A 27,481-nucleotide genomic window follows, 5' to 3' on the forward strand; every position below is an offset into this window, starting at 1 on the left:
CAATATGTAAATCAATGGATGTGTAACTGATGTGATTCTGCAATCTGTGTATGGGGTGAAGGTGGGAGTTCATAACCCACTTGAATCAAAGTGTGGAATATGATATGTCAAGAAATTTGTAATGTTTTGAACAACCCACAATAAAAAATTAAAAAAAAAAAAAGAAAAGAAGTTCTTCAGTATTTAGGGTACTTCACATAAAATGAGATGGAGGAATCTTAAGTGACAGAAAAGCACAAGTACTCTAAACTCATCACCACCCTGCGCTTTTAAGTTATTTTTACCATATAAAAAACCAAAAAAGAAAAAGAGAGAGAAAGCTTAGAGAATTAAGCATTTGTCAAATCCCCAAAGATGAATATCTCTTAATGACAAAGTGAAGTGTCTCTCGATTCGCCACGTGCCAGAGAGCTGCTGATTGTCTAGTGCTTTAAGATGCACGCGGACAGAGCAACAGGACACGCTGTTGGTTAATCCAGCAAGCTGAGAAGGCTGGAGAGGTAGCTCATCCCTCCCCTGGGTCAGGCCAGAAGTTCCTGAGACTCTTCTCCCCAGTCACAGAGCAGCCCACGGTCCCCCCAGGTGTCCCCAGGCAACCCCAGGCTCCCCCTTAGCTCCAGCCTCTCCCCAGGTCCCTACACATTGCTCCAGGGGCGTGCTGATGGTTAAATAAAGGTCGATGGCTTCCTGTTTGCCGTGGGGTACATACCTGCCATCCTTCGATGACCTCAGAAGACTCTAAGGCTACGGAGAAGACAAGGGACTCGCCCAGAGCGTCACGGCTGCTGGAGACAACGGCATCCTAGCATGCAGCCTCTGAAGCCCTTATCTCTGCCCTCGGCTTCTGCCTCTCAGGTGAGGTGTCAGCTAGGCTGAGGTCACACTAGGCAGCTAGACACAGCCCTGGCTTTGATTGACTGATGGCCAACCTTAGGACAATGGGGAAAGTGGTTGGGGTCACCAGAGAGGCCCTGGGACTTGTCGAGGTCTCTGAGAATCGTCCTGCATGTGGGAGCGGAGAAGGCCACTTTGGGGACCCACCCAGCCCCTGCCGCCCTGACTGCCATCAGGAGCCTGGCTCTCCTGCAACTGCGCATCCGTCCCCAGGGCTTGGAATCCAGCCTTGGGAATGTCCTTCTCTCTCTCTCTCTCTCTCTCTTTTTTGTGACACAACAGAGCAAGAGTTATACTTAGGATAGCTCAGCATCTGTGTTTTGTTTGCAAGAACAATGCATTATTATGAAAATATCATAACAGTGTGTTTACTTCTACCTTTCCTTCCTCTATTTTTTCGGTAAGTGATTCAAAAAACATGGAGAAAATTATCCCATCAAAAATATTTATGACTAAGTAGCATGTAGAAGTGGCACCATCTAACTCTGACCCTGCCCACCAGAACAGAGAACGTGCTTGACAGCACAACTGAATCATGTGTAATTATCACCAACGTGTAAACACAATGATAATGAGAAAAGTGTTAGTGTTGGATTAGAGCAGCCCAAAACATTTATTTCCCCAAGAATATGACTGCTACTTCTAATTTTTATTTGAGGAGCAGGGGAGATGTAATAATGTGATCCCTAATTTTTTGATACCATTTTTGTGGATTTCTTTTGTGTTTGTGGGGGTGCACCCGCAGGGTGCTGTTTTAATGTGAATCGCCTGGACCAAGCCCTCGTTCTCCTTTGATTGCAGTGTTCCGTCCAAGTTCACTGGCCACTTTGCAGGGGAAGTTCTCTTAATAGTCTCCGTTTTCTTTTCTGACATAGTCGAGATCTCCTGAATATCTCATGGCAAATAAATGTATATGAATGTTAAAATGAAGCCTTACATGTCACTTACCATGGAAAGAAAATTCTTGCAATTTTCATATTTAGCCTAAAATATGGACATTGTAAAGTCTCAGAAACTCCTTCACCAGCTGAGAATAGAAAATGAGTGGCAGTGCCGGTGCTGATGTCTTTCATTACATGTACATTTTGGTGGCTGGCTGTCACCTTCCTTTGATTATCTAGAAGATGATACACAATAAGGTAAAGACAGATCCAAAGAGAGGGGAGTGCTCAGCTCCGAGTCCTTGAAGGACTAATGATACTCACACAACGCAAACAGCAAAGCCACTGCTTTTGAAGGCCTCTCCTGGAATCCATTTCCATTAAAAAAAGAACAAAAAGAAAAAAGAAACAGAGACCCTGGCCATTAGCTACTCTGAGTAGTTGCAAATTGTGGTTGTGTTTGGAAAAGTTGGCAGATTTCTGCTGATGAATTTCACTCTAGCAGCCAAGAGGATCAGCTAATAAGCCATTTATCAAATGCTAGAGACCCTTATCTGATTTTATTTTGTAGTGCAGTCAGACATAGTTTAAAAACATAGACAGAGCTGCCGGAATGGAGTGGCTAAGTATGGCCATAGGAAAGAGTAAAACAGTACCTCAAATGAACCCAGTTTCATTTACTTGGATATATGGCCCTTATTTTCTACAAATATTTCTCCCAAATATTTAAGCAAGAGGCACAGATCCTCATGTGCAACCACTCACTTTGCAGACCAAGTACTATTTCTTGGAGCTTACGATTGTCCCTGGCATAGGATAGATATTAGGTGAATAAATTAGATTATTGGTTGATTATATAAGGATAAGACAAAGCTCTCAACTAAGATAATTTCTTTTGTTTATATATCCAACTAGAATGTGGGTCTTGTGGTATGTTCTGAGTTAATGCAAACTGGAGGAACATAGGTCATCCATCCATCCATCCATCCATCCATCCAGCACATCTTTACCAAATGGCTATTACATGCCTGCACTATATAGGGTAATGGCAATAGGTCTATGGGACAAAGGTCCAAGGTCCCTTGCCTCAGGAAGTGGCAGGGTTTCAGACACAGCGTATGATGAGCTTGCAATGGAAAATACACCTGGTTTGTGAGTGACATGGTGTCTGTTAGTGACATCAAGATGAGTTTGTGACATGAGGGAGAATAAACAGCTGCTTCAGCTGATCTTGCAACTCAGCTATGGGACTCCCTCTCTCACATCCTTCCTTCCTTTCTCCTCTCAACAAACATTTTTTTCCCCAAGAATTTCTCACGTGCTAAGGGCTGGGTCTAGGCCTGGAACAGGGTGGACAGAACCTCTCTCCTCCTGACCTTGGAGTGGGGAGCAGAGCAGATCAGCGTGGGCTTCTGCTGACACTGGCCCAGGTGGGACATCCTGGGGAGTGGGAGCATGGGAGGAGGAAGGACAACAGCTGTGTCCTCCCTGGACATGTGGGTCATCTCTGTCTCTCCCCTGAGCAGAGACACCTCCTGCTGGGGTCCCTCTTGGGACAAGGGCTCATGAAAGTAAACACACTCCCTGGGAAATCAACATGGAAATTCAACAACCTGTCAAGAGAGCTGTGAGAACCAACCAGCTCCACCCCCAAAGACTGCACAGCCTCCGCAGGGCCTCGACAGCCTCTCTCACCACACTGAGGACCTCTGTCTGCACTTGCCACGGGCCACACCCAGGCACACCATTTGAGATCTGAGAGGGAAGATGGGCTGCCACACTCACAATCCACAGGAATCAGCCGAAGTCCATAGGCCCCCAACCAAGTGTTCTCTTGAAAATGCACCGCACATAGCTCTCTGCTGAGCACCCCGCGGGCCCAGGGCTGGACTCTGAAAAGCACACTGAGGGCAGGATGCCTCCTCAGCCGCTCTCCAAAAGTAAAAATGAAAAATGTCTCTACAGTCCTGCTGAAGAAAACTGCCACCTCCATGGGACTCCTAGGGAAGGAGCCCAGCCTCAGGAGATGACGGCCTTGTGAACGGCGGGGACACCACCAGAAACCCCAGGTGCAGGTCTGTCCCTTTAGGTACGCAGAGCTGGACTTGGGCGCTCAGCCATGTGGAGCCCCTTAGCCCTGCACCAGCAGCCGCCCCCCCCAGATCCCGTTTCTTTCCCCCAGATTGTGCTGACGTGGCCTGGATCAGCACTGAACCCTGGACACCCTCAGGGAAAAGGGACACCCTTCATGCGTCTTCATTGATCTTCCAGTTTCACTTGAGTTGTGTTTATGTTCGGGGCCGCTGATGCGCAGTGCTCAGAGACGCTGGCTCACGGTGACGCCCTCACTGGGCCCAAGAAAGCCAGGTGAGAAGAGTGTGAGCCGGAAACACGTCTGTCCTCCAAGTAGACGAACCAAAGGCAGCGGCATTCTCTATCCCCGCTTCCGTTTGTAAAAAGAGTCATAAAACATTTTCTCTGAGAACAAAGAGAAGCTGAGACGGGGAAATCACTGCAGTTCATCTTCCCCTGCGAGGAGGAGAGCTTGCGAGGACCTTTCGGGGAATCTGGGGTTTGAGGGAAGCTGGTGTGTGTGTGTGTGTGTGTACACGCGTGCGTGTGTGTGTGAGAGAGGGGGGGACAAAGAGAGATGGTGTGTGATTGTGTGTTTGCACACACGTGTGCTGGATGGAGGACACGGAGCTGACCGGAAGCCATCGCTTGCCTCCAAAGAAGAAAACGTGGCCATCGTCAGACAGGGAGGGCTGGGGAGCGGGTGGGGGACAAAATGAAGGAAACGGGCTCAATAATTTTCTATTTTTTTTAACTAGAAACAATTATGTTTTCCAAGTGACAACCACCATTTAATGCAAATTTCTCTTTCCCCGTCCAATAATTTTCTGCTGCTTGCTGCTGTTTTCTAGCCCTCAACAACAACCATCTCAGGGTCATTTCCAATTAATTCCTGCCTTTGTACCTCTGTGCCAACAAACATGCAATGAGGATTCTGAGAAGCGCACGCTGTGTTAGGGAGAGGGCTACGGGCACACCTAGGACAGGCACAGTCTCGGCTGGCACCGCCCAGCAGAGCTTTGTGTCGTGATAGGATCGTCCACCACAGCAGTCACCAGCCACGTGTGCCTGCCGAGCCCTTGAAATGGGGCCAGGTGACCTCAACACTGATGTCGACATCTTAATCAACACAGATTATTAATCTACACAAGATGACTTACTGGATGGTGCAGCTCTAGCCCATGACAAAGGGGATATTCTTTAGAGGGACAAGCTACAATTTAAAGGAGCACACAATACAGGCCATGGGCTGGCTGCAGGGATAGTCAGAGACTGGAGGACCGGCAGGGTTGTGGGTGACTTGGAGGATGGGGATGGCTTCTCAGAGAGCTTGATGGAACCCAGAATCTTCTAAGAAACTCTACACAGGAACACGGAGGAAGGGGGAGGCAGGGACACTGTAACCCATGAATGCTCTTCATCCAGAGCCCTGGGGAAACGCATGGAGCCACTGGGAAGCCCTCGGGGATCGCGGAGTAAGAGGGCCAGACGCAGGTGGAGGTGACTCCCAGGGCTCAGCCTGAGCACCGAGCCAGGACCGTGGACTGCAGGATGCGGGCAGATGGAAGGGGGGTGGAGGAGGGGACGCACAGGCTGGGTCAGGTGTGCTGTGTTTGGAGGCTTACAGGGTCTCCACTTGGGTGTCTGATGACAAGCTACCAGTGGGACCTGGAGCCAGGAAAGGGCGGGGACTGAGGGCACATTTAGATGGGAAAGGACCTGCTCAGTCTAAATGGGACAGCTGACACCCAGCTCCCCGCAGCCATCACACCTCATGTGCCTGATTGTATGAGTGTGGAAGTTTGGCCTAAGATTTCCAGAATTTCTCATTTAAAAAAAAAACCTGGAAACAGGAATTATTTCAAAGAAATATAAAAGGCAAGTATTTTGCTATGGCCAGCAACTCTAAAAGTTTCAAAATCCTGGGCAAAATCAAGAGCTGGTGTGTGGACTGGTGGGGTCCAGGATACCCGGCTGTGACATGTGACAGGCAAGATTTCAGAGAAAACCTAAAGGGAAGGACGGGGGACCGGAAGAGAGACTCCGCTGCTGCTCCTGAGGACAGCCTGGTGACCTTGAAGAGCTGCCTCCACCCCCTGCCGGCTCCCGTCTGCAGTGTCCAGTACCACAAGGGCCAAGAGAATAGGAAGGGGGGGAGGAAGCCGTCGTGGGGTTGAGGAGCACAGGGCGCGGGTCACAGGGCCTCCGGAGGCCTCTCCTCAGGCCACATCGCAGCCCGCTTCCCTGCGTCCGGTCTCTCTGCCAACCACACCCAGACACCGCAGCTCTGCCCCAACCACAAGGAGCACCTGGCTCTGTCTCCCCCGCGGGAGAGCCTGCTCTATTCTCATGAGAAAGGAAGCTCACCTCCCGGTCCAGCAGCGCAGGTGACACCACGGTGACAATGTCTCCTTTCTCAGGATCGATGTAGAACATGTTGGGAGACGGCTTGTCAGGCGTCTGCTGACGGATGTTGTACCGCAAGAGGGCGTTGTCGGTGGCTGGGTCATCTGCGTCGAAGGCTGTCATCCGCATCACCGTGGTCCCTGCAGGGGCAGGACCCAAGGGTGGCAGATGGTTACGGAGGGTCGGTGACGCTCAGGGCCCCTCCCCCGGGGCAATGCAATGAAGTGCCAATCACTTTCCAAATTAAAAAGGAAAGGCATCTCCCAAGCCCTGCAGTGCTCAGCTCCTTCCCGCTCCATCCATTAAAAGGCCTGAAATAAAGAAATGGCTGCTGCTCAGCAGAGTGACGGCTTAATCTTTCCTCTGCTCATGTACAGTTTGTTTCCATGGCTCTTCACTGTGGATGTGGCTCTGTGACAGTGGCCTTCAGGGTGAAGGCTCTTATGGAGTGCGGGCCGTGGGTGCCTGGGCCAGGTGTTGGGGGGAGAGACGCATAAGGCGCCCCCCTGCTCTCCTGGAGCTGGTCCTTAGCAGGAGAGGTGAGCATTAATCACATCAAGGGCATTGAGGAGGCCACTGTAGACAGCACAGCCTCAGCTGGCCCGGGGCTCAGAGAAGGTGGTCCAGTGGACACCTCCGGGGTGAGGAGCCGTGAGCAGGTGAAGCAGAGGGCACTGCCCACGCAAAGCTGCTTCAGGAAAAAAGAGGCGGAGCCAGCGTCAACTGGGCTCCTACTCGGGGGCAGCCACACCCACAGGCTCTTCAGGTCACACTCTCTCACAGACAACAGGAGGCCCAGGAACAGCATCCAGTTCCCTGACCAGCGTGCTCACAGGGTGCTTATGCCAAGGCTGAGAAGGGGTGGGACGTGGGCCTCGCTCACAACCAGCTGGTATGAAGGGGAAGGAGTAGATGGAATTTCAAGGACAGCTGGGCTGCAGATTTAGAAAAAAGCTCTCAAGAAGTACTCACACTTGTCACCAAGGGGGTTGTGCAAGCAGGTCCATGGAAAGATCACTGGTCATGATCAGACATTTGGAAACATACAGCCGGACTTGGTGGTGCCTGCCTATAATCCCAGTGGCTTGGGAGGCTGAGGCAGGAGGATCATGAGTTCAAAGGCAGCCTCAGCAACTTAGCAAGGCACTTAGCAACTCAGTGAGGCTCTGTCCCTAATAAAATGTAAAAAAAAGGGCTGGGAATATGTCTCAGTGGTTGAGCACCCCTGGGATCAATCCTCAGTACCAAAAATAAAAAAGAAATTTGGAAACAAAACAACCTAGCTGTCCAACAGGAGGGGAAACAATAAATGACGGTTATCTTCACACCGTGAAGTACTGTGCGGCAATCTAAAACAGGGTGTAGCACTCAGGAGTGCTGACACGGAAAACTCTCCAGGGTGAATACTAAGTAGAAAGCACCAGGTTGGAGATTGTTATCCACATGAGTGACGTTGCTTCTGCAAACCTGCTTATGTGCACAAAGCTCCACAACGCGCATCTATTTTGCAGGTATAGTTTATGTTTACAAATGCAAAGACGGTCTGTGCAGGTGAACTTCAGGCAGTAACAGTGATTGACTGGAGGAAGCAGAGAAGGGATTGGGGTTAGGCCTGGTGGGCAGGTGATGTTTTGGTTAATTTCACGAGGTGGGTGTATTGCTTTGCAATTAAGATTTAATTTAGAAAGAGCACAATTACAAGTACCCAGAGAAACATGGTCCAGAGCTCAATCAGACAGGTGTGCCTGCTCATCTTCCTGACTGTGTGGCTGCCATGTCTGGCTCAGGATGACCTGCCTGGCTGTCATTCCTCATTCTGTGACCTCACCGGTAGGGGGTGGAAGCAGATGGCTCTGGCTTCCAGCCAGAATACTCCTCTGTAGAAGGTACACAAAGGAAGCCAGTTCACCTACAGCTGAACCCACCGCAGGTCCCTTTCCTTACGGAACATACTTCTCTGATCATGAAAGCACTTTTATTTTTTCTTCGCCATGGGAACCCTTATTAGCCATTTGGCTTGACTGATGGGGGGAGCAGAGGGAATCTGGTCCCCCTAAAGCTGGATGGTAGGTAGTCCTGCTTCACTGATGTTGTCACTCAGCCAGGTGCTACAGGCACACTTTAAAAAGAAATCTGTCTTGTTGCTTTGCCCTTGAAACTGTTTTAGGGCAAGCATTCGGGTCTAGGGTAAGAGTAGGTCATTGTTGGCCGGTGCAGCCCCATTCTGTCCCGGGCTCTGAAAGATGACACCCAGCAACACGGTTGTCTTTCCAGTGGGCCATGCTGGGCCCAGGCTCTCTACCCCGGGTCCTGGTGGCCAGTTCCAATCTTGCCTGTCTACTCTGGGAAGACGACTGGCCTCTCTCGGGGCCTCCATCAGATCATCAGAGGCAGATTCCAGGCCTTTGATCTCACCGCTGGACAGGCTGAGTGAGCTCCGCATGGCCACAGGCGCGAGGAGGCCCTGACCCCATCAATCCCCCCCCATCTTGGGTTAAGTGTGGTTGACACAGTTCCTTTTCCTCAGTTAGTGTCTAATGAGCACTTAATTGACTGAGTCCGTGCCTGACTCAATCTGCCTTTAATTGAAGTCAGAGACGAACAAGGAAAGGAAAGTGGGAAAATGAAGTCTCTGTGACTCATGACTGACATACGCAGGGAAGAGAAAAACCCCTCAGGCCCACGACCACGAGTCTCCAGTTTCCAACAGGAAATGCATTGAGAAGACCTTGGTTTTCATGGATTTGCTAACACAATACGGATAAGGTTACCCTGGAATATTCCCCTGGTTGCACAGAAAATATCTTATATAAATGAATTGTTGGGGAGTAACTGAACCTCGTTTCAGCCCTACTTTGCCTTCACCCAGATGTGGACACGTGGCTGGATCCCTCCTGAGCGCATCCCTGAGCACATCCCCCATCTGTGGAGACCAGGCACGTAAACAGGTTGGGAGACTGAAGAAGACGACTTTAGGGCCACGGGTCTGGGTTCGCTCTTTGCTCAGCCTCCCTGAGCCTCAGCCTCCCCGTGGGCAGCATGAGGACATTAACACCACCTTCCTCTTGGTCATTATGCGGATTTGACGGGATACTCTACCTAAAGGACTAGGCACAGGGCCTGGTAGATCACTGTTTAGAAAATGAGGCCTTTTATTTTCAAACCCTGCTGCAGGTGGTTCTGAGCCAATCATGGCAGTGGGGAGGACAAAGGAGGGTTAAGTCGGCCACAGAACCTGGAACCCGGCAGTAGGAGGAGCCTGGTGTCCAGATCTCCAGGGGCTGGCCTCGCCCTCTCCCGCCCTGCACACACGGTGCCAGTGTGCAGCTTTGGGTTTCCGCTGTGGAGATCACAAGTTCTGCTCGTTGGTTCTCCCTGCATACCCTGGTCTTCCTCTAGGACCCTGGCTCTATCCTAATCCCAGTCCCTCGGAGCCCAGGGCTCTGCTTTGCTCTTGCCAGTGCCTCCCCCCGAGGTTGGTGATGGTTTTCTTCCTTGGGGGTCTGCAGTGACAGGTGACCCCCTAAGCCAGCATTCCTAAACTGGGTCCAAGGAATTCTGGTCCGTGGGCTCGGTGGAGAAAGGGCTATGCAGCAAATGTAGCAAATGAGTGTCCCCAGAGGACTTCCCAGCGCCTTTCCTCAGAAATGCACGACATTGACCACCAAGAGAAAGCAGTCTACACACTCCCCCAAACTTCAGGAACATCTTATTCGAGGGGCCACAATGCCCTAAATCTGAGCTTTGCAGGTGACACTTGTGCCTGTTCGCGTGTCAGCTCAGTGTGGGGCGAGTCTTTCCTTGGTGGCGCGGTGGAGTGGCACACTACCCTTGCAACCCCAGCTGGGCTCCAGTCCACCAGTCACCTGGCGCCGAGTCTGCAGAGTGAGTGGACAACTGGCCGCCTGCCCTGGCGTTTCCGGCAGGCACACTTCCCCACCCACTGGAGCTCTGGTCGCAGCCTCGAGGCCCCTGTGGAGCCTCACAGGCCAGCTTCAAGCCAAGGTCGCGCCAGTGCTGCGTCCCACCCCCTGTGGGCTTGCCCTCCTCAGCGCCTGCCCCAGCCCATGACCAGGACTCTGAGGAGAACTCCCTGGTCCCCCTAGCAGGGTGGTGTCCCATCCTGCTGCCCTGTTCCTTCCAGATGACAGAGAAGGACAGTGACTCGACTGACACGTGCCTGGCCCTCCACACGTACGTTCCTGTCATCTTCCCATCACATCCCTCTCCGTGCTCCGTGCCCAAACAAATGATCATCACCCTGTCACCACCACAGCCAGATGAGCCCCCCTGAAGCAAAATGAAAGAATTACAAGGTGCCAGTGAGCCGGCCGTCTTGAATTATGCAGTCATCTCCCCCTGCAGAGGGACAGGGCTGCCACCTGACAGGCTGGTTAACCGCTGGGATGGCTTTGTCCGTGTCCCAAGGCCCCTTCCCCTTGGCTGCAGCTCTCTGAGTGAACAGAGGCGCCCCCTGGTGGCCTGACCTGGCAGGCAGGTGTTTGGCAGGTGCTGGCTGGAGACAGCAGGGAGCCCTTGGCTCTGCCTGTGAGGGAGGGGCTGCTTCTGCCAGCCGCAAGGGGGGTGGTCCAAAGGACCAGAGGCCGCCCTCGCTCCACAAGTGCAAAATTATTCTGTCCTTGAAATTCCTTCAGTTTCATCCCCAAACACTGCCTTTGCCTGATCAGAGACAGTGTCCGACTCCTTTTTAGAGAACCGACTCTCAAGAGCAAGTCACGCGTGGAGATTCAGACGTTCAGGTCCACGTTCAGCACTGGATTTCTGACAGCACAGTTGTGGCAACCGTGTGCTTCCCAGGGGGGAGCGGACACTAAAATGCACTAGCAAAGGCGGCAGGAGGTACTGATGAGACTAAAGGGCACATCATCATCAAACACCAACCGGCAGACGGAGGCAGCGAGCTCCAGGTCCTCCCCAGCACTGATTCCTGCCACGGGTCACCCTGGGATGGGCCTTGAAGGCCACAGCAGGAGCACGTGCCCGTGACACAGCCCTGCACCCTCACTGCCCTCGTCTTGACTCTTCCCAGCACCTGGGGGTCAGCTGCTGCCATGTGGGAGTCTAGGTGGGGGCTCCGTCTACTCAGGGTGCTCTGAAACCCAACTGCCCTTGGGCGCCTTCAGGTGGAAAGTGTTTGGGGCACTCTGGTTCCAAATGCTCAATGAGAGCTCTCCAAGCAGGTGACCAACCAGCCCAGCTGCTGAGGACTGGACCTGGGCAATCCAGATGTGCGGGTCGCTCTGTGGGCCACGCACGGATTTCAGAGGTAGACGTGTTTGGTGGCTGCGATGGCAGAGTGGAGGTATGAGCACTGTTGCAAGCCTAATTGAGCGGCCTGGGACACAGGCTTGGCCATTCCCTCCACTGAGCAGCGACCACACTGCTCTGGGATCTCCATTCCCTCCAAACAGTCCTTGTTATGGTGTGGAAATGAGGTGTCCCCGAAAGGCCACATGTGAGACCATGCAAGAAGGCTCAGAGGAGAAATGATTGGGTTGTGAGAGTCTTAACCCAATCAGTGAGTTAATCACCTGATGGGATTAATTGAGTGGTTACTGAAGGCAGGTAGGTGTGGCTGGAGGAGGTGGGCATTGGGGCTGGCTTTGGGCTATATATTTGTATTTGGCAAAGTGGAGTCTTTCTCTCTCTCCCCCTGCCCCTCCCCTCCCCCTTTCTCCCCCTCCCTGGTCACCAGAGCTGTTTCTCTGCTCCACACCTTTCTGCCCTGATGTTCAGCTTCCCCTCCAGCCCAGAAGAATGCAGCCAGCTGCCTATGGACTGAGACCTCTGAAACTGTGAGCCCCAAATAGACTTTTCCTCCTCCACAATTGTTCTGGTGACATATCTTAGTTGCAGTAGCAAAAAAGCTGACTAAAACAGTCCTCAAGAGGGAACAGAGCCACATGGTTGTGGCAGATCAGGGCTGTGGGCATGACCTGGACAGGGGCTGCCTGGGGTCAAATCCTGGCCCACCATAGCCAGCTGGGCATCCTTGGGCAGTGGAACTTGACCGTCCCACACACCTGGTGGGTCGTGGCAGGTGCTGAATGAACGCAGCGGCCTCGCCTTGTTTATTTTCCTGTCTGCACCCCAGTCAAGAGCATTTTTAGAGTTTTTCTTCCTACTTAATCCTGACCATCCCACCTTCAAATGTTGAATCCAGACACAAACTGTGCATGAACCATGGCCCTTTGGAGGACCTCAAGCCATCGCAACACGTGATATTTGTTATTCTTTCTAGTCAGCAATCTCTCCCTTTGGGGTGATTCCGGCTCCCACCGACGATGCAGAGATCAATGAATCTGAAGCCCATGGCGGGGTGATGGAAAGTGCTGGAGAAATAGACGTTTCATTGAGTTATTTTTATTGACCCCTGTGATTTGGAACTCAGCCAGAGAGGCCCAACAACGCTCAGGGCAAAGAGGAGGAAATGTCTTTGAGACCCAAACACAGTCCAGCTCATGCTGGTTCTAGGCTCCACCCTCTGGACCCAGAGAAACAGGAGGGATTTAGAGTCACAGAAGGGAAATACTCCTTTCTCCCCCTAGACAAGCCTAGACAATTCTGCTGAATGCACACAGGCTCGGACCTCCTTCCTCGGCTCGCCTCACATTCCTGAGTACACAGGGATGAACAGGCAAACTCTCCGATGACTAGGGGGTGGGAGATGACCAGGCAGCCTGCTGGGCACCAGATGCAGCCCACGAGAGGCAGGGCCAGTAGTCCTGCAGCCTGCTCGTGGGGAGCGGATCACGGCGTCCTGCTCTCCCACTGACCTGTGTTACGTCTCAGGGCTGCTCATCTCCACATTCAGCTTTCAACAACAGCTCCACTGGCAGGAGGGTGGAGAGGGAGGTTGCTCTCTGCTCTGGAGGCAGGGTCATGACAGCCCCAGGCTGAGGGAGGGAGGGAGGGAGGACCAGCAGAGCAGCTTCCCACCTGACCCTGGGGTCAAGGGGAAGCAGGCTTAGACCTCAGCAAGGCCTGGGACTGTGGCTCTGTCACCTCTGCTCATTCTGGGGCCCTTCCTTCTGTTCTGCCCACACATTCCCCCCGCCCCCAATTTTCAACCCAGAAAGTTCTTGACCATGTGTATTTTGATGAAGATGTCAATGACCTTGGGCTTCTCCTCTGGCAGGGGCCTGGCCCACTGGCCCTGAAGGTGTGACTGTGGCAGAGTGGGGCCAAGGGAGGTGGGCCAGGTGTGAGCAACTCGAAGGCCCCCTGGGTGGCCCCCAGGGAACTCATGTGAGTGCAGCTGCCTGAGACAACTGGGCAAGGTGGGGACTGGGGCCAACGGGGCCTGTGTGTCTTCCCACGGGAGCGGCCTTGCAGCGCAAAGGAACTGCTGCAATCTTGCCTTGCAAGTCTGCAGAATCCAGACGTGATTTTTCAGGAACAGATGGGAATTGGGAGTTTTGTATAAACTGTCACAATGTTTACACGTTAGACACTTATTCAAATTTAAAACAAAACATCACGGAGCTGGACTAGGAAGGCAGAGCAAAGCAGGCTACAGTAGAGTAGGTCCCAGGTGCATCACTTGTCATCTTTTGACCTTGACTGTCAGTCAGAACTAGTCCCCGACCCCCAGAGCCAGGAAGATTGTTAACGTGCGCTCCTGCGGTAGGTTCTGGCTCTGACACAGGGCTCTGCTACCATAACAAGCGGCCCTTCTTCTTCCCACCTTCCTCTTTTGGAGCAGGAAAATCAGTCTTCTCTCCAAAAAAGGATAGATTGAGATTGGTGCCACCTTCTCTCTGAGTCTCCCTGAGGGCCGGACTGTACGCCTGCTCCCTAACACCCCCATACCTCACCAGGACCTGGCTCCCACCTCTGCACAGCCCCTTCCCAGGTGGCACTGCATCTTCCCCATCCTCCTCCCACCCCGCCCCCCAACTGTGAAAACCCTGAGGCCAATGCAGCATCTCATTCCCTCCTGTGACCTCAAGGTCCAGCAAGGGAAAGGAGCCAGAGAGAAATGGGTATAGGTGATGGAAACATGCAGCACGTGTTTCATGCATGAACTTATTGGATCTTACGGTAACCCCAGGAGGTATCATATTGTTAAGCCCATTGTACAGATGAGGAAACAGAGACTCACCTCGGACCCAAAGCAATGGAGTCACCTGACCATGGACTAAAATCTCTGAAATCATGAGTGAAAATAAATCTTTCCCCCTTTAAGCCATTCATGATTCATGTCAGGTATTTGTCACAGCAACGAAAATATGACTAACACAGAGCTCCAGCTGAGCCTGCAGAGGAGAGCAGCCAGGGCATCACCCCAGGTAAGTACAGCAGAAGAACTGCCCAGCTGAGCCCCTCCCAACCTGCAAATCACAAGCAAATGTGGCTCTTGTTTTAAGCTGCTGAGTTCTGGTGTGGTTTGCTGTACGTCACACATAACTGCTTAAAGTGTGTAAATAAATTAATCATCACATGCAAGCTAGAGAATATTTGTCAAACATAGTAGAATTTGTTTTTGATTTTAAATAATTAAGTGATTCAGCAGATTTAAGGGGTGGACCAAAATAAAAAGAAACAGGTACAGAAGAAAAAATTGAGAAAAGATGCAACCCACTTCCCAAATGTTGGCCTTTCAGCTGCGGCGCTTTTAGGGCAGTAATTTTGCACCATGAGCACGATGCTGAGAGCCATAGCTGAGTCAGAATGATGTCATTCCGACTCGGCTATGGCTCTCAGCAGCACATTGTTATATGTTGGCCACTGAGCAATTCCATTTTTACCTTTAGAACCACACAGAATGAAACTGGTACAGCCTGTGCCCCGGTCACAGGTTTGAGCTGAGTAAATGACATTAAACAGGAGTGCTGGGCTGTTCTTTGGAGTGAGAATGCCTTAAATTTTGCAACAGTTGCTAAGTTCATTTAATCGCAGCCATAAGCATCTCTCTGCGGCTGCAATCACCACAGTCTCGATTTGAAATGCAATAGACTTCGCCCCTCGGATCTGCTTTCCCTCCCCAGAGCTAGTTGGCTTTTTAAGTACAAATTGACAGTCAAATCTGCAATAAGTTATGACAAGCTGAGCAATGGCCGCCTCCCATCTGTTTCCAGAGGTTATTTAGTTTTACGCTGATAAAGAGGTGGTGGCGACAGAGGCCCCTTACGATGCTCTCAACCTCTCAGCTGCTATGGCTCGGGCTCCACAGAGCTTTACCTGCTGTTCTGGTGACCCACTGCTTGGCGAAGCTGCAGGGGCCACGGTTTAGGAAAACTGCTCCTGAGACGCTAGGTGATGCCTGGCCGAGTCTGGGATCCCGCCTGTTATGAGTGCAGGATTGCCCTAATTTCCTCATTTGACCCCAAATTTTAAGGGATAATTTTTCTCAAACCTATTAAAACATCCCTTTTAGTCTTTCCCTTTGCCATTTCTTTCTATGTAGCTCTTTTTGAAGGCTACAGCATACTAATGACCTGATCTTGCCTAAAACACTTCAAACAAGCAAATCTAAGTGGAAACATGATCCCAGATCTTCCAGACTCATAATGAGAAATGTTTGCCCTCGGTTAGCATGAAGTAGCTCTACATCTCAAATGTGGACACGTAACTCCCATAAGATCCTAGAAACCACAAAAGAATGTGGTGAGGGTATTTTTATTTGCTTTACTTGTAAAGGGATTTTTAAAAGGCCAGTCTAGTCCTGTTAGAACAGTGGTTTTCAGTTAGAAGTGATTTTACCCGCTGCGGTACGCTTGGTGATGTCTGCAGATATTTCTGGTTGGCGTCACCAAGCAGGGGTGTGATACTGGCCTCCAGTGGGCAGAGGCCAGGGACCTTGCTAAGCATCCTACAAGCAAGGAAGTCTTCAAAAGCTCCAGGGAAGGCATTGTGCACTCCACGAGTAATTGCTCACCTCCTCCTCTGGACAACGTGACCTCTGCTATCCCCTCTCAAGATCCTTCATCACTGGTGAACAAGGGGCCCTGGTTTTTATTGTGCCCTTTTGGGGCCCTTCAAATCATGCAGCCGGACCTGGTCAAGAGCCAGGACTTCTTGAGGCTGGGAAACTCCAGAGGCCACCTGGGCCCTCCGTGAGCTATGAAAGCCTCGTCCACAGCACTCACACTGTGACACTCGAGCACAGGACAAACACCTTCCTATTCATCTCTCTGGCTCAGACTGCACCTGTTCATTGAACTCCTGGCCCCTCTGAGGGCGGGTCCTCTCCAGTGAGAAGCCACAAGCACCGGCACAGCTCCAGCCCAAGCTGCCCAAGGGGCGGCTCCTCCTGCCCCACTCTGAACCCCTGCCCTGTCCTCCTGCCGGCTCCCAGCTCTTGAACTGGCTCCAGACACCAGGGAGCTGCCATTTCCCTGGCCTGTGCCTTGATTCGCTGGGTCTTAGGCCGCCTCTTCTCCCCTTTTGCTGATTAGATACTTATTTCTGATACTTGGATACTTACTTCTGCCTACTTCACCCCCTGACAACCAGGCAATCTGGCACGGGCTGTGCCTTGCAATGCAAATCCTCACCAGAATCACTGGAGGATATTTTAAAGTTCTCACGATGTCTGACACTCAGACCTGGCATTGGGTCTGGGGAGCACATGGGGGCCCAGCAGATGTGGCCTCTGACCCCTGTTTGTTGGCCATGTGGTCTGGGCAACATCCTCACCCTCACCCAGCTTTGGTTTTATCACCTATAACACAGGCTCACACCTATGACTGTGTGCAAAATGCAGAGGGGCCAAACGATCTCTGGTATTTCCACAGAGAGGGAGATGAACAGGTGGACCTACTGTGTGCTGGAATAGTTCTTGCAATGTCCTGCAGGGGTAATTAGATCATCTCTAGTGTTAAAGAACTGGAGTTCTTTAAAAGTCATACAGGCCAAGACCAGTGCTGGCAAGCAGCCAAGGGGGTCCAAGCCTGCAGGGTGGGGAGCACTGGCCTCCAGAGAGCCCACACCTCTGCAGAGATGGTGTGGGACCACGATTACCTTGCATTGGCCCCGTGACGTAGGTGTCTCTAGCCCATTTTGCAAAGATAGAAGCTGAGACCAAGCAAAGGCAGTCCCTTGCCCATTGCCTGCTTATCCGGCAGGGCAGTGGCCGGCCGAGGCAGGCCCCGGCAGCATGTCCCGAGGCCTGGCTTCCTGCCTGCCTCCAGCACAGCTCTGTCTGCTGGGCATTTTGCCTTTGTTTTCAGGTGGAATAATTAATTTCCAAGAACTCTGTCTGCAGACTGGCTCAAGCCCACCCTTGCCCTCACCCACCAGAGCTGGTCTGAGGCATCTTTGAGCACATCAGGAAGCCCTGGAGGGCCCCTCAGGGCCTGTGTCCCTCAGCTGTAGAGCAGAACAGATGGTCACTGGCCACAGAACCACACCTGGGGTGAAGGAAGGCGAGGCCTCCTTCCTGAGGGTCTGGGAGGTTTGCCTGCTGCGGCCGGGGGCTGGTGGTTACTGCAGCGGCCAAATCAGCCAGGAAGCTGAAACAGGGCACATCCGAGACTCAGGTCCAACAGGAAGGACGTGCGGCCAATTGCTGGGAGAGCGGGAATGTTGCTGATTTTGCAAACATGTGTTCTTCTACTTGGTAAGTAAATACATATCAGGGAGCCTGGTGATAGTGCAAGCTGTTGTTTTATGGCTTGGAAGTCGGCTGCCTGTGATTGATGCTAGCAATGAAAGTATTTATAAAATAACATGGAATTAGCAGGAGTCGCTTTACGAGTCTAGGGAAATGGATCTTTTGCAAAGAGGAAAACCTGGTCAAGGAGCTTGATCAGGGTCACACACATCTGACATTAAATGTGTTGGGTCCGAGACCTGAGGGGAACCCCTGGACCACTTGTGCTCTTGCCTGGGGGAGGGTGGCGTACCTTTTCCTTAGCCTTCTCAGTCCCCTGGAGGTGGATACGTTCTAATCACCATTTCTCTCCACTGTGAATGTCACTTTTGAAACCTGCTTTCCCTCTCCCAGGTCACCAGAGCATTGCTCAGGGAATAACTAAGACAAAACTTAACATGCACATTGCATTTGACCTTGTAGCCCCACTGACTAGGGCAGGATTGGGCACACAGTAGGTGCTCAATAAATATTTAGTAAAGGAGTAAATAGAGATGAGAGTCAGCAGCTTCTGGCCTCTGAGTGTGGCCACTGTCTCCCTCTGCGGTGTAGCCTCTTCCTGCTGCAGTCCTGCCAGGTGACCACACTGCTGTTCCAGACTGGAATGTTCTCTTCTTCAACCAACCTGGCAGGGGAGGGACCAAAGGCACCTGCTGCTCAGGCACAGAGGGCCAACCGGTGCAGGACTCAAGCCAGATGGCCCCAGGATCTGGAGGTGTGGGCCCAGCACCCGAGTGACAGTACCAGATTCCGCCACCTGGGCTGTGGGTCAGCTGCTGGTTCCTGCTTCTGGGCTCTAGAGTCCTGCAGCTCCTGGCCTCCCTGGGCTCACACCCTGGGCTCTTGTTAAGGTTGACAGCCCAGGGGTCCACCAACCACGTTCCCTCCGGTTCCCACTGTTTGCAACCACAGAGCACCATCAGATACTTACTCCCACCAGCCCTCTCCAGACACGAGGTTCGCAGAGAGGCCGAGAACACACTGAGAGTCCTGGGTGTTAATCCTGGTCCTGCCACCTAATAGTGTGACCTTGGGCAACCCTGAGGTTTACTGGGGGTAATGGGGTAAGTGAGGGTACTCACTGAGGGGTTACCATGCATTATCTAATGCATGAAATGGTTAGCCAAAGGATTCAGAGTCCTTGGAGAATATCATGGATGTTAAAGAGGGGAGATCAAAAGACTGTTTTGTAAGAAGAGAGGCCTTGGTGAAAGGAAGTTTGGCTCTCCATGTTCTCTTTTTTTGTGTCAATAGAAGCACACACTCACACAGGGGAAGCTGTGACCATCAACTCGATATCAATCTTCAATAATATTCCAGTGTCTGTCCTACGCACCAGGTGACTCACAAGATGACTAGCATACAACCCTTTCCTGTAAGTTACTGAGGGGGTGGCGAGTAAGGTGGCATCGGCCCTAGCTCAGGCCAGCACATGGCTCGGCTGTAGCTGCACGATCAAACCGGTGGCTTCAGCTCTTGGCCTTTCATGCACTCGCTCGGGGTGTGGGCAGAGCTCAGACACTCTGAGCTGTAGGTTGCTCAACAGTTTAAAAGCACTAAGTAATGATGTGGTTAGAAAAACCATGGCCCCAGAGATGTGCACGTCCAACCCTGTGACATGCTACATGTCACCACACGTGGCTGATGGGATTGAGGCTTTTGAGATGAGGAGCCTGTCCTGGGTCAGCTGAGTGGCCCAATCAGTCACAGGACCCCGGTAGAGGGAGGCAAGAGAGTTGGAGCCAGAGGAGGGAACACGACAAGGGGAGGAGAGGCCAGAGAGCAAGGCTGGGGAGGCCACTCTGCTGCGTCCCAAGATGGAAGAGTGGCTTGATGTGCCAGGACAGGCAGGTGCCTCCAGAAGCCAGAGAATTCACGGGGACAGATTCTCCCCATGGAGACTCCAGAGGGAAAGGCGCTTCCCACACCTTGACTTCACTTGGTGATATTGACTTTGAGTTTCTGGAAGTATAAGGACATAATTTGCATTTTGAAGCGCTCAGTGTGTGGTGACCTGGCACAGCCTCACCAGATCACCCACGCAGGTGGGGCCTTCTTGCTGGGAACCTGAGGTGGTCAGACCAGATGCAGCAAGATCAGTGGCGCGGCACAGACCTCTGCAGCCTGAGGTCACAGAGGATGCTGTCATATTCAGCGGCAGCAGGTGCTGGCCAGATCCGACTCTCCCTCCTACGGGAGCAGGGTGGCCACGTTATTCCCATTGACAGTAGCAATGGGCAGCGTCGTGCCACCCTAGAGCAGTGTGGGTGGCCATGCTGAGCTCTGGACGACGGGAGGAAACCAGTCTGATAGGAAGGTCTCACAAAGGACGAGTGTGGCCAGGGAGAGAAGGCCATTCTGTAAATTCCACCACAGCCTTTCGGATCCCAGGGATGTTGTCAGGAACGAGCAGCACCGAGGGCTCCAGGGTAGGAAGTGGAGTGACAGGGCAGAGTGGGCGTGAGGGTGTGTCCACGGAGGTGCGGGGGCAGTGACCCCTTCACTGAGGGCCAGGGAGCTGCACGGATCAGAAACAGGACATCTTGCACAATAACAGTCACCTGTACAAACAAGGATCACCCAGAGTCCGTCTGTGGACAGGTCAAGGGGATCTATGACAATTGCAGGAGCCCAACACAGTACGCTGAGTGTCCCAGTGAAGTCTCTCTGCCTGTAACGCAGGGGCTCAGAGAAACCCCAGCAGCCCACCAGTGCCAACGTCCCCTCTGCACTTCACACAATCCAAGATCCCCACGTTTCAGAAGTGAGGCGGGCTTTCATCGGTCAGTCCTGACCCGCACTTCGAGAGAGAAGTCACGCCACCTGTGTGTCGCTGCCATCCCACTGGGTTCAACTCCTCTGGCTGCAGGCACACATCTGGGCAGGCCCTGGAGCAGGCTGTGGGGACCCAGAAGGATAAGGCTCTCCCACCCTTCACCTGGCCCACACCCTCCTGGGAGAGAAGAGATGCTTACACAAAGTTGTTCAGTAGTGTGACCACGTGCTGGGCAGAGGGGAAAAGAAAACATGTTCAAGGCCACACTGAAAGCATCCTGTGACTGGCAACCTGCCTCATGGGGACTTTGGAGTATGTTTGGTGAGTCCCTCTGACTGGGAAAGACCTGCTCCCCGACTCTGTGAATGTTACTTAGCACTGAAGCCTTGAAAACATTTTCTTGTACAAAATAACTCGCCCATTTACTGAACCAAAGAGGCAGCAGGGTCTGAAAAAAGCACCACTCTCTATCTGGAGCCTGCTGCCCCCCACTAGGAGAGAGGGAAAAGACTCTGAAGAGCCGGGAACTTTGAGGCTGTATTTGCAAGTCAAGTTGAGAAGCCCTGGGCACCTGCCAGCCAACTACTGTCTTCCCCCCTCTTGAATTTTCTGCTTTTGCTGGATTTGACCTCTCTCTCTCTCTCTCTCTCTCTCACACACACACACACACACACACACACACACACCATGCTCAGCCAGACATGTTCAGCCCAGCACCACTCAATATATTGCCATTCCAAGACCCACCTCAGCAGAGAGACCTCAGGCAAGCCATGGAGCGCTGTGAGCCTGCCCGGAACCCTACAGAACCCCTTCACCAAAAGGCAGGCAAGCAGAGCCCTCCCCAGGGCAGGGGAAGAAAGGAAAGGGCAGCAATTAGAGAAGAGATCAAAGGAAAAGTTGCATGATGATTTTTAGGGGTTAAAGTTCATTCAGAACAAAAGAAAGGGTAGAGAGAATAAAGGGGAGAAAGAGAGAGACAGAGAGAGAGGGAGACAGACAGACAGACAGGAGGCATCACTCTGACTACTGAATCTAGCAAGGATCTACTGGAGATTTGCTCCATGCTGTGCACAGTGGGACCAGGTCTTTGTCCCTGAGGGTTGACACAGTGACGCTAAGGACTTGCTTGTCACTAACGGGGTCCATTTCCTGGGGCTGCTGTACCGAGTACCACAAACTGGGAGCTTAGAGCCCCTGACACTCATTCTCTCCCAGCTCTGGAGGCTGTGGGTTCAATGTCAAGGAGGGGAGGCTGCAGGGGATCACCTGCTCTTCACCTTTCGAGCCTAGGGTGGCTCCCCGCCCTGCCTTCTGCATGTCGGCCACCTCCCTCCGCCTTTCTTGCCAGGACACTCGAGTGGGTGCTCGGATGCTCCAGGAGGACACAGGGTACTTCCCACCTCCAGCCCGTTTACCTAATCACAGCTGCAAAGCCTCCTCCTCCAAAGCTCCCACCTACTCCTTCCAGGGATCTGGATCTGACCTCTCTGCTGGCCACAGCTGAGCCCACCGCCGTGAGTCCCAGGAAGCTCAGAGCCCTGCCACGCAATAACTTGTGTCCTTGACCTCAGAGACTCTGGAGCATCCTGTTGATGGGGCACCTGAGGTGGCTTACTGGAGTCACGGGGCTGGGTGTGGTGGGATCAGGGTTGGAGCCCGGGCCCTGAGGGCTCAGAGTCCACGGTGGGGCTCTGCCAAGAACAGCAGGGCTGCGGAGGGTGGAGGGAGCAGGATTGGGCTGAACTCCAGCCACACACCGTTGCTTAGCACCCAAGAAGGTTCTGATCACTTCCCTGAGAGCCTAGGCAGTGAAGGACACCTGGGCCTCTGCGTCAGCTAATGACACATGTGTCTTCTAGGCTCAATTCATAAACCGCGTGAGGGGTGGCCTCTAAATCTCAAGGTCTCCACTCCCTGGGAGTGTTGTTATCTTTTCAGAAGTGTGGCAAAGTGGCTCAGGAAGATGAATGGGTGACAGCGACTCCCACTTAAGCTCCGTCAGGGGCCTGCTGGATTTAGAGGGAGAGAAATCTCCCCGTCATAGAGGACACTTGCTTTAAATTTCTATAAAAACACGGATGAAGCAAGCTTTTCCCTCATTTCTTTACAATCTTTAGAGGAAGAAAAATGTGCACAGTTTCTGTTGTTGTTTTTCTCTCTTTGAACCACAAAAATGTTTGAGCACAAAGAGGCTTCGGGGTTCAGAGCAGCAGGACTCCAGCAGAACTTACTTTCTGGAATGTCCGCCGGGCGGGCGGGGCCATATTTCTTCCTGGTCCTGAGAAGGAAACTTATGGAGAGGGATGGAGCCCTCCACCGCCCTTGGATTCTGTTCTGCTTGGGTCTAGGACAGGGAGGGAAGCGTCCAGCTTCTGCTTAGCCATACCGGGGACCTGGGCTCATGCCTGATAGGCAGCCCACTGCCTCTTTGGGCCCCCTGACCTGGCTGAGATTTGGGGTAACAGCCAGAATCAAGCTTCTGGAAATCCCTAGCTCTGCCGAGCCCACGTCTTCTGTGTGGTTAGATCCTTGATGGCCGTGCGACAGTTGGTCAATTTCCTGCTCAAGTCAAGCTCTGCCGCAGTCTGGCTGGGCGCAAATCACGAGCCACTCAAGCAGGAACAAACTTTATTTTCTGAACTCCCGCGAACGCCACCCACGTGGCCCTTCTAGGCACACCACACACCAATCGGAACTCCCTCCACTGGAACCTCACCAACCAACGCGAACTCCCCAGGAAATCCCTGCGAGAACTCCAAAGTAGCGGGCGCCGGAGGCGGACAGCAGGGGTCTATATACAGTTGAATACACAACCTGTTTCAATCCAGCATCATCTTAATGGCTCGCCTCTCAACCACTCCCTTCTGGCAAAATGCCATGCGTCATCCCAACTCGGCTGTGGCCCTCAACAAAGCTCTGGGAGCAAGAGGTACATAACATACAAGATGGCCTGACCCAAGCTGCAGTGGCAGGTGGTCACTGTTTCCAAGGCTGCCACTTGAACAGAAGGTCCTCTTTGAGCTGTGATCCTTTAGGTTCAGCTAAGACTCCAACGTTATTTCCATGTGAACTCCTATTAAACAGAGGGGGTTTCACCTGATTTAGTCAGCCAGCTTTTAAGAATTTCAAGGGGGAAGATTGTATATTCTTCTCTGTTACATGAACCCATCAGCTCATGGCTGCAGCTTATCCATGCTCTTTAGGAAGCCTGACTCAATCATCTGATAGACTAGCTATCCCTCATCTATTTTGGATGAGCCTTGATTTTAAGAAATTATTGATATAAACACTGAATAAGATAACATCAGGGCCTAATAAATGTCAGCTAGCTCATTTTTTTTCTCTTTAAAATTATGTATTTTTATACACATAGAAATACATGGACACAAGCATGCACATTTGGACATATGTATACACACATACAGCAGATAGCAAGGAATAACAGAATGCACTCGTCACTACCTTAAGAAGCACTCTGTCACAATGCCACCATAGCCCCTGTGTGCTCTACCTGGTCTTAGTACCCACCTTTCCCACCAGGAAAAGGAGCATCTGCAATCTAAAATCCATCCGTTATCCATTGTTTTGCCTCATGCTTTTACTCCTTATCCATCTCTGCACATATGAACTTTTAATTGTATACAAATGGGATCACACTCAGCATTTTCCTGAAAATGCTGTTTTGCATGCCCAGCTATGCAGGGGTCACGGGAAGCCTGCACTGTCAGCCACTTTGCTGGGCTGTGGTCAGTGAGCACAGAGATTGTTTCCTGGATTTTCAACCACTAGCAATGCACCTAGGACTGTCCTTGGCCTCATAACCAGGTGCAGAAATGTGCATTCCTTGCAGGTAAGTCCTGCGAACAGGTTGCACATCTTCTACTTGGTAGATAATGATGTACTGATCTTCAAAGTTGTTGTAGTTTATGCTCCTGACATGAGAATGAAGCCGAATATCCTGAGAGCCTCTGTTTTCCCAGGTTGTAGCCAGTGCTTGGCATTTTTAGACTCAATATCTACCAGTCAGTTAGACAGAAATTATGCATGATTGTACGTGATTGCTGTTTGGATTTTGCTGATGGTCACTGAATTTGAGCAGCTTTTTATACATTTATGGGTAGTTATGCTTGTGAAATGACTTTGTATTTCTTAGTTTTTTAAATTGCATTTATTGGACTTTAGTGTGTAGGGCTTCTTTATATGATCTGGATACTAATCCTTTATTAATTAAAGGTTTGCAGATCTTTATGACAGCACCTTGATTTCTACATTAAAAAGGGGTGTCCTCATTTTTTTTCTACTCCTGGGGTTTCAGGGAGGCACTAGAGGTTTGTCGGGCTGAGCTGCGCCCTTCACCTTGGCACTTGGCCTTTCTCCGTTTTGCCAGCTACTGGAAATGGGGATGCTGATGGCTCACCTCCATCTTGCTTTGCTCTGCGCTGCTGAGGGACGTGTGAAGCGCAGCCTGGGGGTCACCCCAGGGAGAAGAGGAGCCAGTGCAAGGTAGGGAGAGGAAGGACCTAGAGACCGCAGGCAGGCCTGACCTTCAGCATTTATGGGAGCCTCCACAAGTCCCCAGACTCCTTCCACTTCCTGTCGGAAAAGCAGCCACACACCTGCAATCTGAAGCCATTTTCCTACGGCTCAGGCACAGCAGAGCGAAACCGAGCTGCAAAGTTTAATTAGTTAGGTTGCTTCCAGATAAATGCAAATAAAAAAGTTTTCAGTTTCACCTGTTTATAAGCCAAAGGCAAAATTAATTAAAGTCAATGGAGAAAAGTAAATAAACATTTTGAAATAAAGGGAATAAATGTTCTGGAGTGTGAGGTTAGGGCTCATGAAACACAAGAGCCAATTATTCACAGTCATGTGTTTCTGCCTGATAATTTAATCATGTTTACTCCGTCCTCTCTCCCTTGGCACCACGCCAAGAAGAAAGACTCTTGGCACAACGAGGTGGTCAAGATGGGTTTCTTATCAGTGGTGTGGCTGTACCTGGTGCTTATCAGGCGAGCGCCAGTGTGCTGCCGAGTTGTTATTTTCACTACAATGAATTGGCTTCTCTTTTCCTAAACCTGTAAAATGGGAACTTTGGACATAGTTTTGCTGTATTTATAAAAACAAAGGAAGTTGCCGCTGTGCCATTGGCCATCTTGTTATCTAAGTTGAGCAAAGAGGAAAAACAAGTGTTTAAAGTTGGGACTGATGGCCGAGGCGTCAAATAAAAAGGGAAACTCGACACCGTGGCAACTCCTGGCCTGCGACTGGATGTTGGGGTCACCTTCCTGCCCCTGGACAGTGTCCAGGCTCTGTCCCTGATGGCTGTTCCTCATTGCTGCGGTGGTGCAGGAAGTTGAAGTGTCATAGCACTTGGTTTGGGTAAGAAAAGGAGGGGACAGATGTTGAGGCCCAGGGCCAGGGGACTGACCATAAGGAATAAGCAACCCCACAAGAGGGAATTTGTTCATTAGGACTGGGAGGTACCATGGAAAGAGAGTACACAGGAACACAGCCCAGGTTTGCAAAATGTCAGGAAGAGGCCTGGGAATGGGAGATGGGTAAGTCAGCCTAGCTACCACGGCTGTTCAGGAACCGTGAGGATTCCCACTACTGTTGGGGAAAGATGAGCACTGTTTTTTTTTTCTTTTGGCGAAGGGATACATTATATATATATATATATATATATATATCCTGCACCTAGAACTCCATAGTATTGTAAAACTAAATGATAGCAAAGCAAAGCTTGTTTGAAGACACAAATTTTTTGTATATATATGTATGTATATATACTATGTATGCATGTATGTATATATGGTGTGTGTGTGTGTGTGTGTGTGTGTGTGTGTGTACTATCCATAGAAGAATACACACAAATTTCTAACAGTGATGATGTTGAAGTGTTGGGGTAGGATTAGGAGATTAAATTGCTACCACAAGCATGACTTAATCTGGTGATTTAAAAGATTGAAATACAAAGCCAACAGTAAACAAGCAGAATAACAAAAGGAAAGCACCAAGCCAAGGATCTAGAGAGCAGAGAGGGAGACCTTAGGGCTGAGCTGGTCCAGGACCCGGGATCCAGCGGAGCAGAGGCAGCAGGGACCAGGACAGCGAAGTCCCAGGTGCTGCCGACTGCCCTTGGGATCCTGGAAGCCCCTGCTTGGTGGGGCGGGGAGGAAAGCGCACCCCAGGGGCGGACACGGTGCGGAGCGAGAGTTTCCACTTCTGGTGAATTCAGAGGCCGGAGCTGCCTCCTGCTCTGTCCCTGGGGCCCTCTAATGTTTGTGCCCGGGCCAGCACCCCCTCAGGTCCCGGGCGTCTCAGGCCTGCCACCTGCTGCAAAAGCTCAAGTGCCGGAAACTTCTCAGCTGCAGGCTCAGGGCAGCGCGGCTCCTGCCAAATCAGGCTGGGGGCGGGGGGGCAGCATTTGCATTTGCAGCTGTCCCTCCAAGTCTTTTGGATGTGGAGAGCTGGGGACCACCAGCGTGGGGTCCCTTCTGCTGCCCCTCAAGCCTTCACTCATGTCCAGGGTCCTCCCCTCCTCCCTCCCCCCTTCTCTACTCGTGATGTCATTGCTGTTGAGGATACAGGAGGCAGATGACGATGTCAATGGCATCAGCCACCCCGGGGGGTTTCTGTGGACCTACAGGGTGAGTGTGGGTTGGGTGACGGACACAGGGACACATGCTTGCTAACAGAGCAGCGAAGGGGCAAGGCAGCTCAGGGAGATCTCGTGACATCCCAGGAGTGAGGCAGGGTGGGGACTAGAGCCTGGCCCACTGCCTTCAAAGTCTCACTGTGTGCCGCCTCCGCCTCCCTGGTGAGCAATGT

At 51.7% G+C, this 27,481-nt stretch overlaps 1 protein-coding gene across 2 annotated transcripts in view; it reads right to left on the reverse strand.

Annotated features, from left to right (window-relative positions):
* Cdh13 (cadherin 13) overlaps positions 1-27,481 on the reverse strand; it is a 1,261,125-nt gene that overhangs the window by 206,681 nt on the left and 1,026,963 nt on the right. For both annotated transcript variants that reach the window (XM_048792348.1, XM_048792349.1), the window contains one exon: positions 6,216-6,394. In XM_048792348.1, coding sequence (XP_048648305.1) covers positions 6,216-6,394 — 179 coding nt within the window. The remainder of the gene's footprint in view (positions 1-6,215; positions 6,395-27,481) is intronic.

Source organism: Marmota marmota, unplaced genomic scaffold (genome assembly GCF_001458135.2).
Source record: "Marmota marmota marmota unplaced genomic scaffold, marMar, whole genome shotgun sequence".
NCBI lineage: Eukaryota > Metazoa > Chordata > Mammalia > Rodentia > Sciuridae > Marmota > Marmota marmota.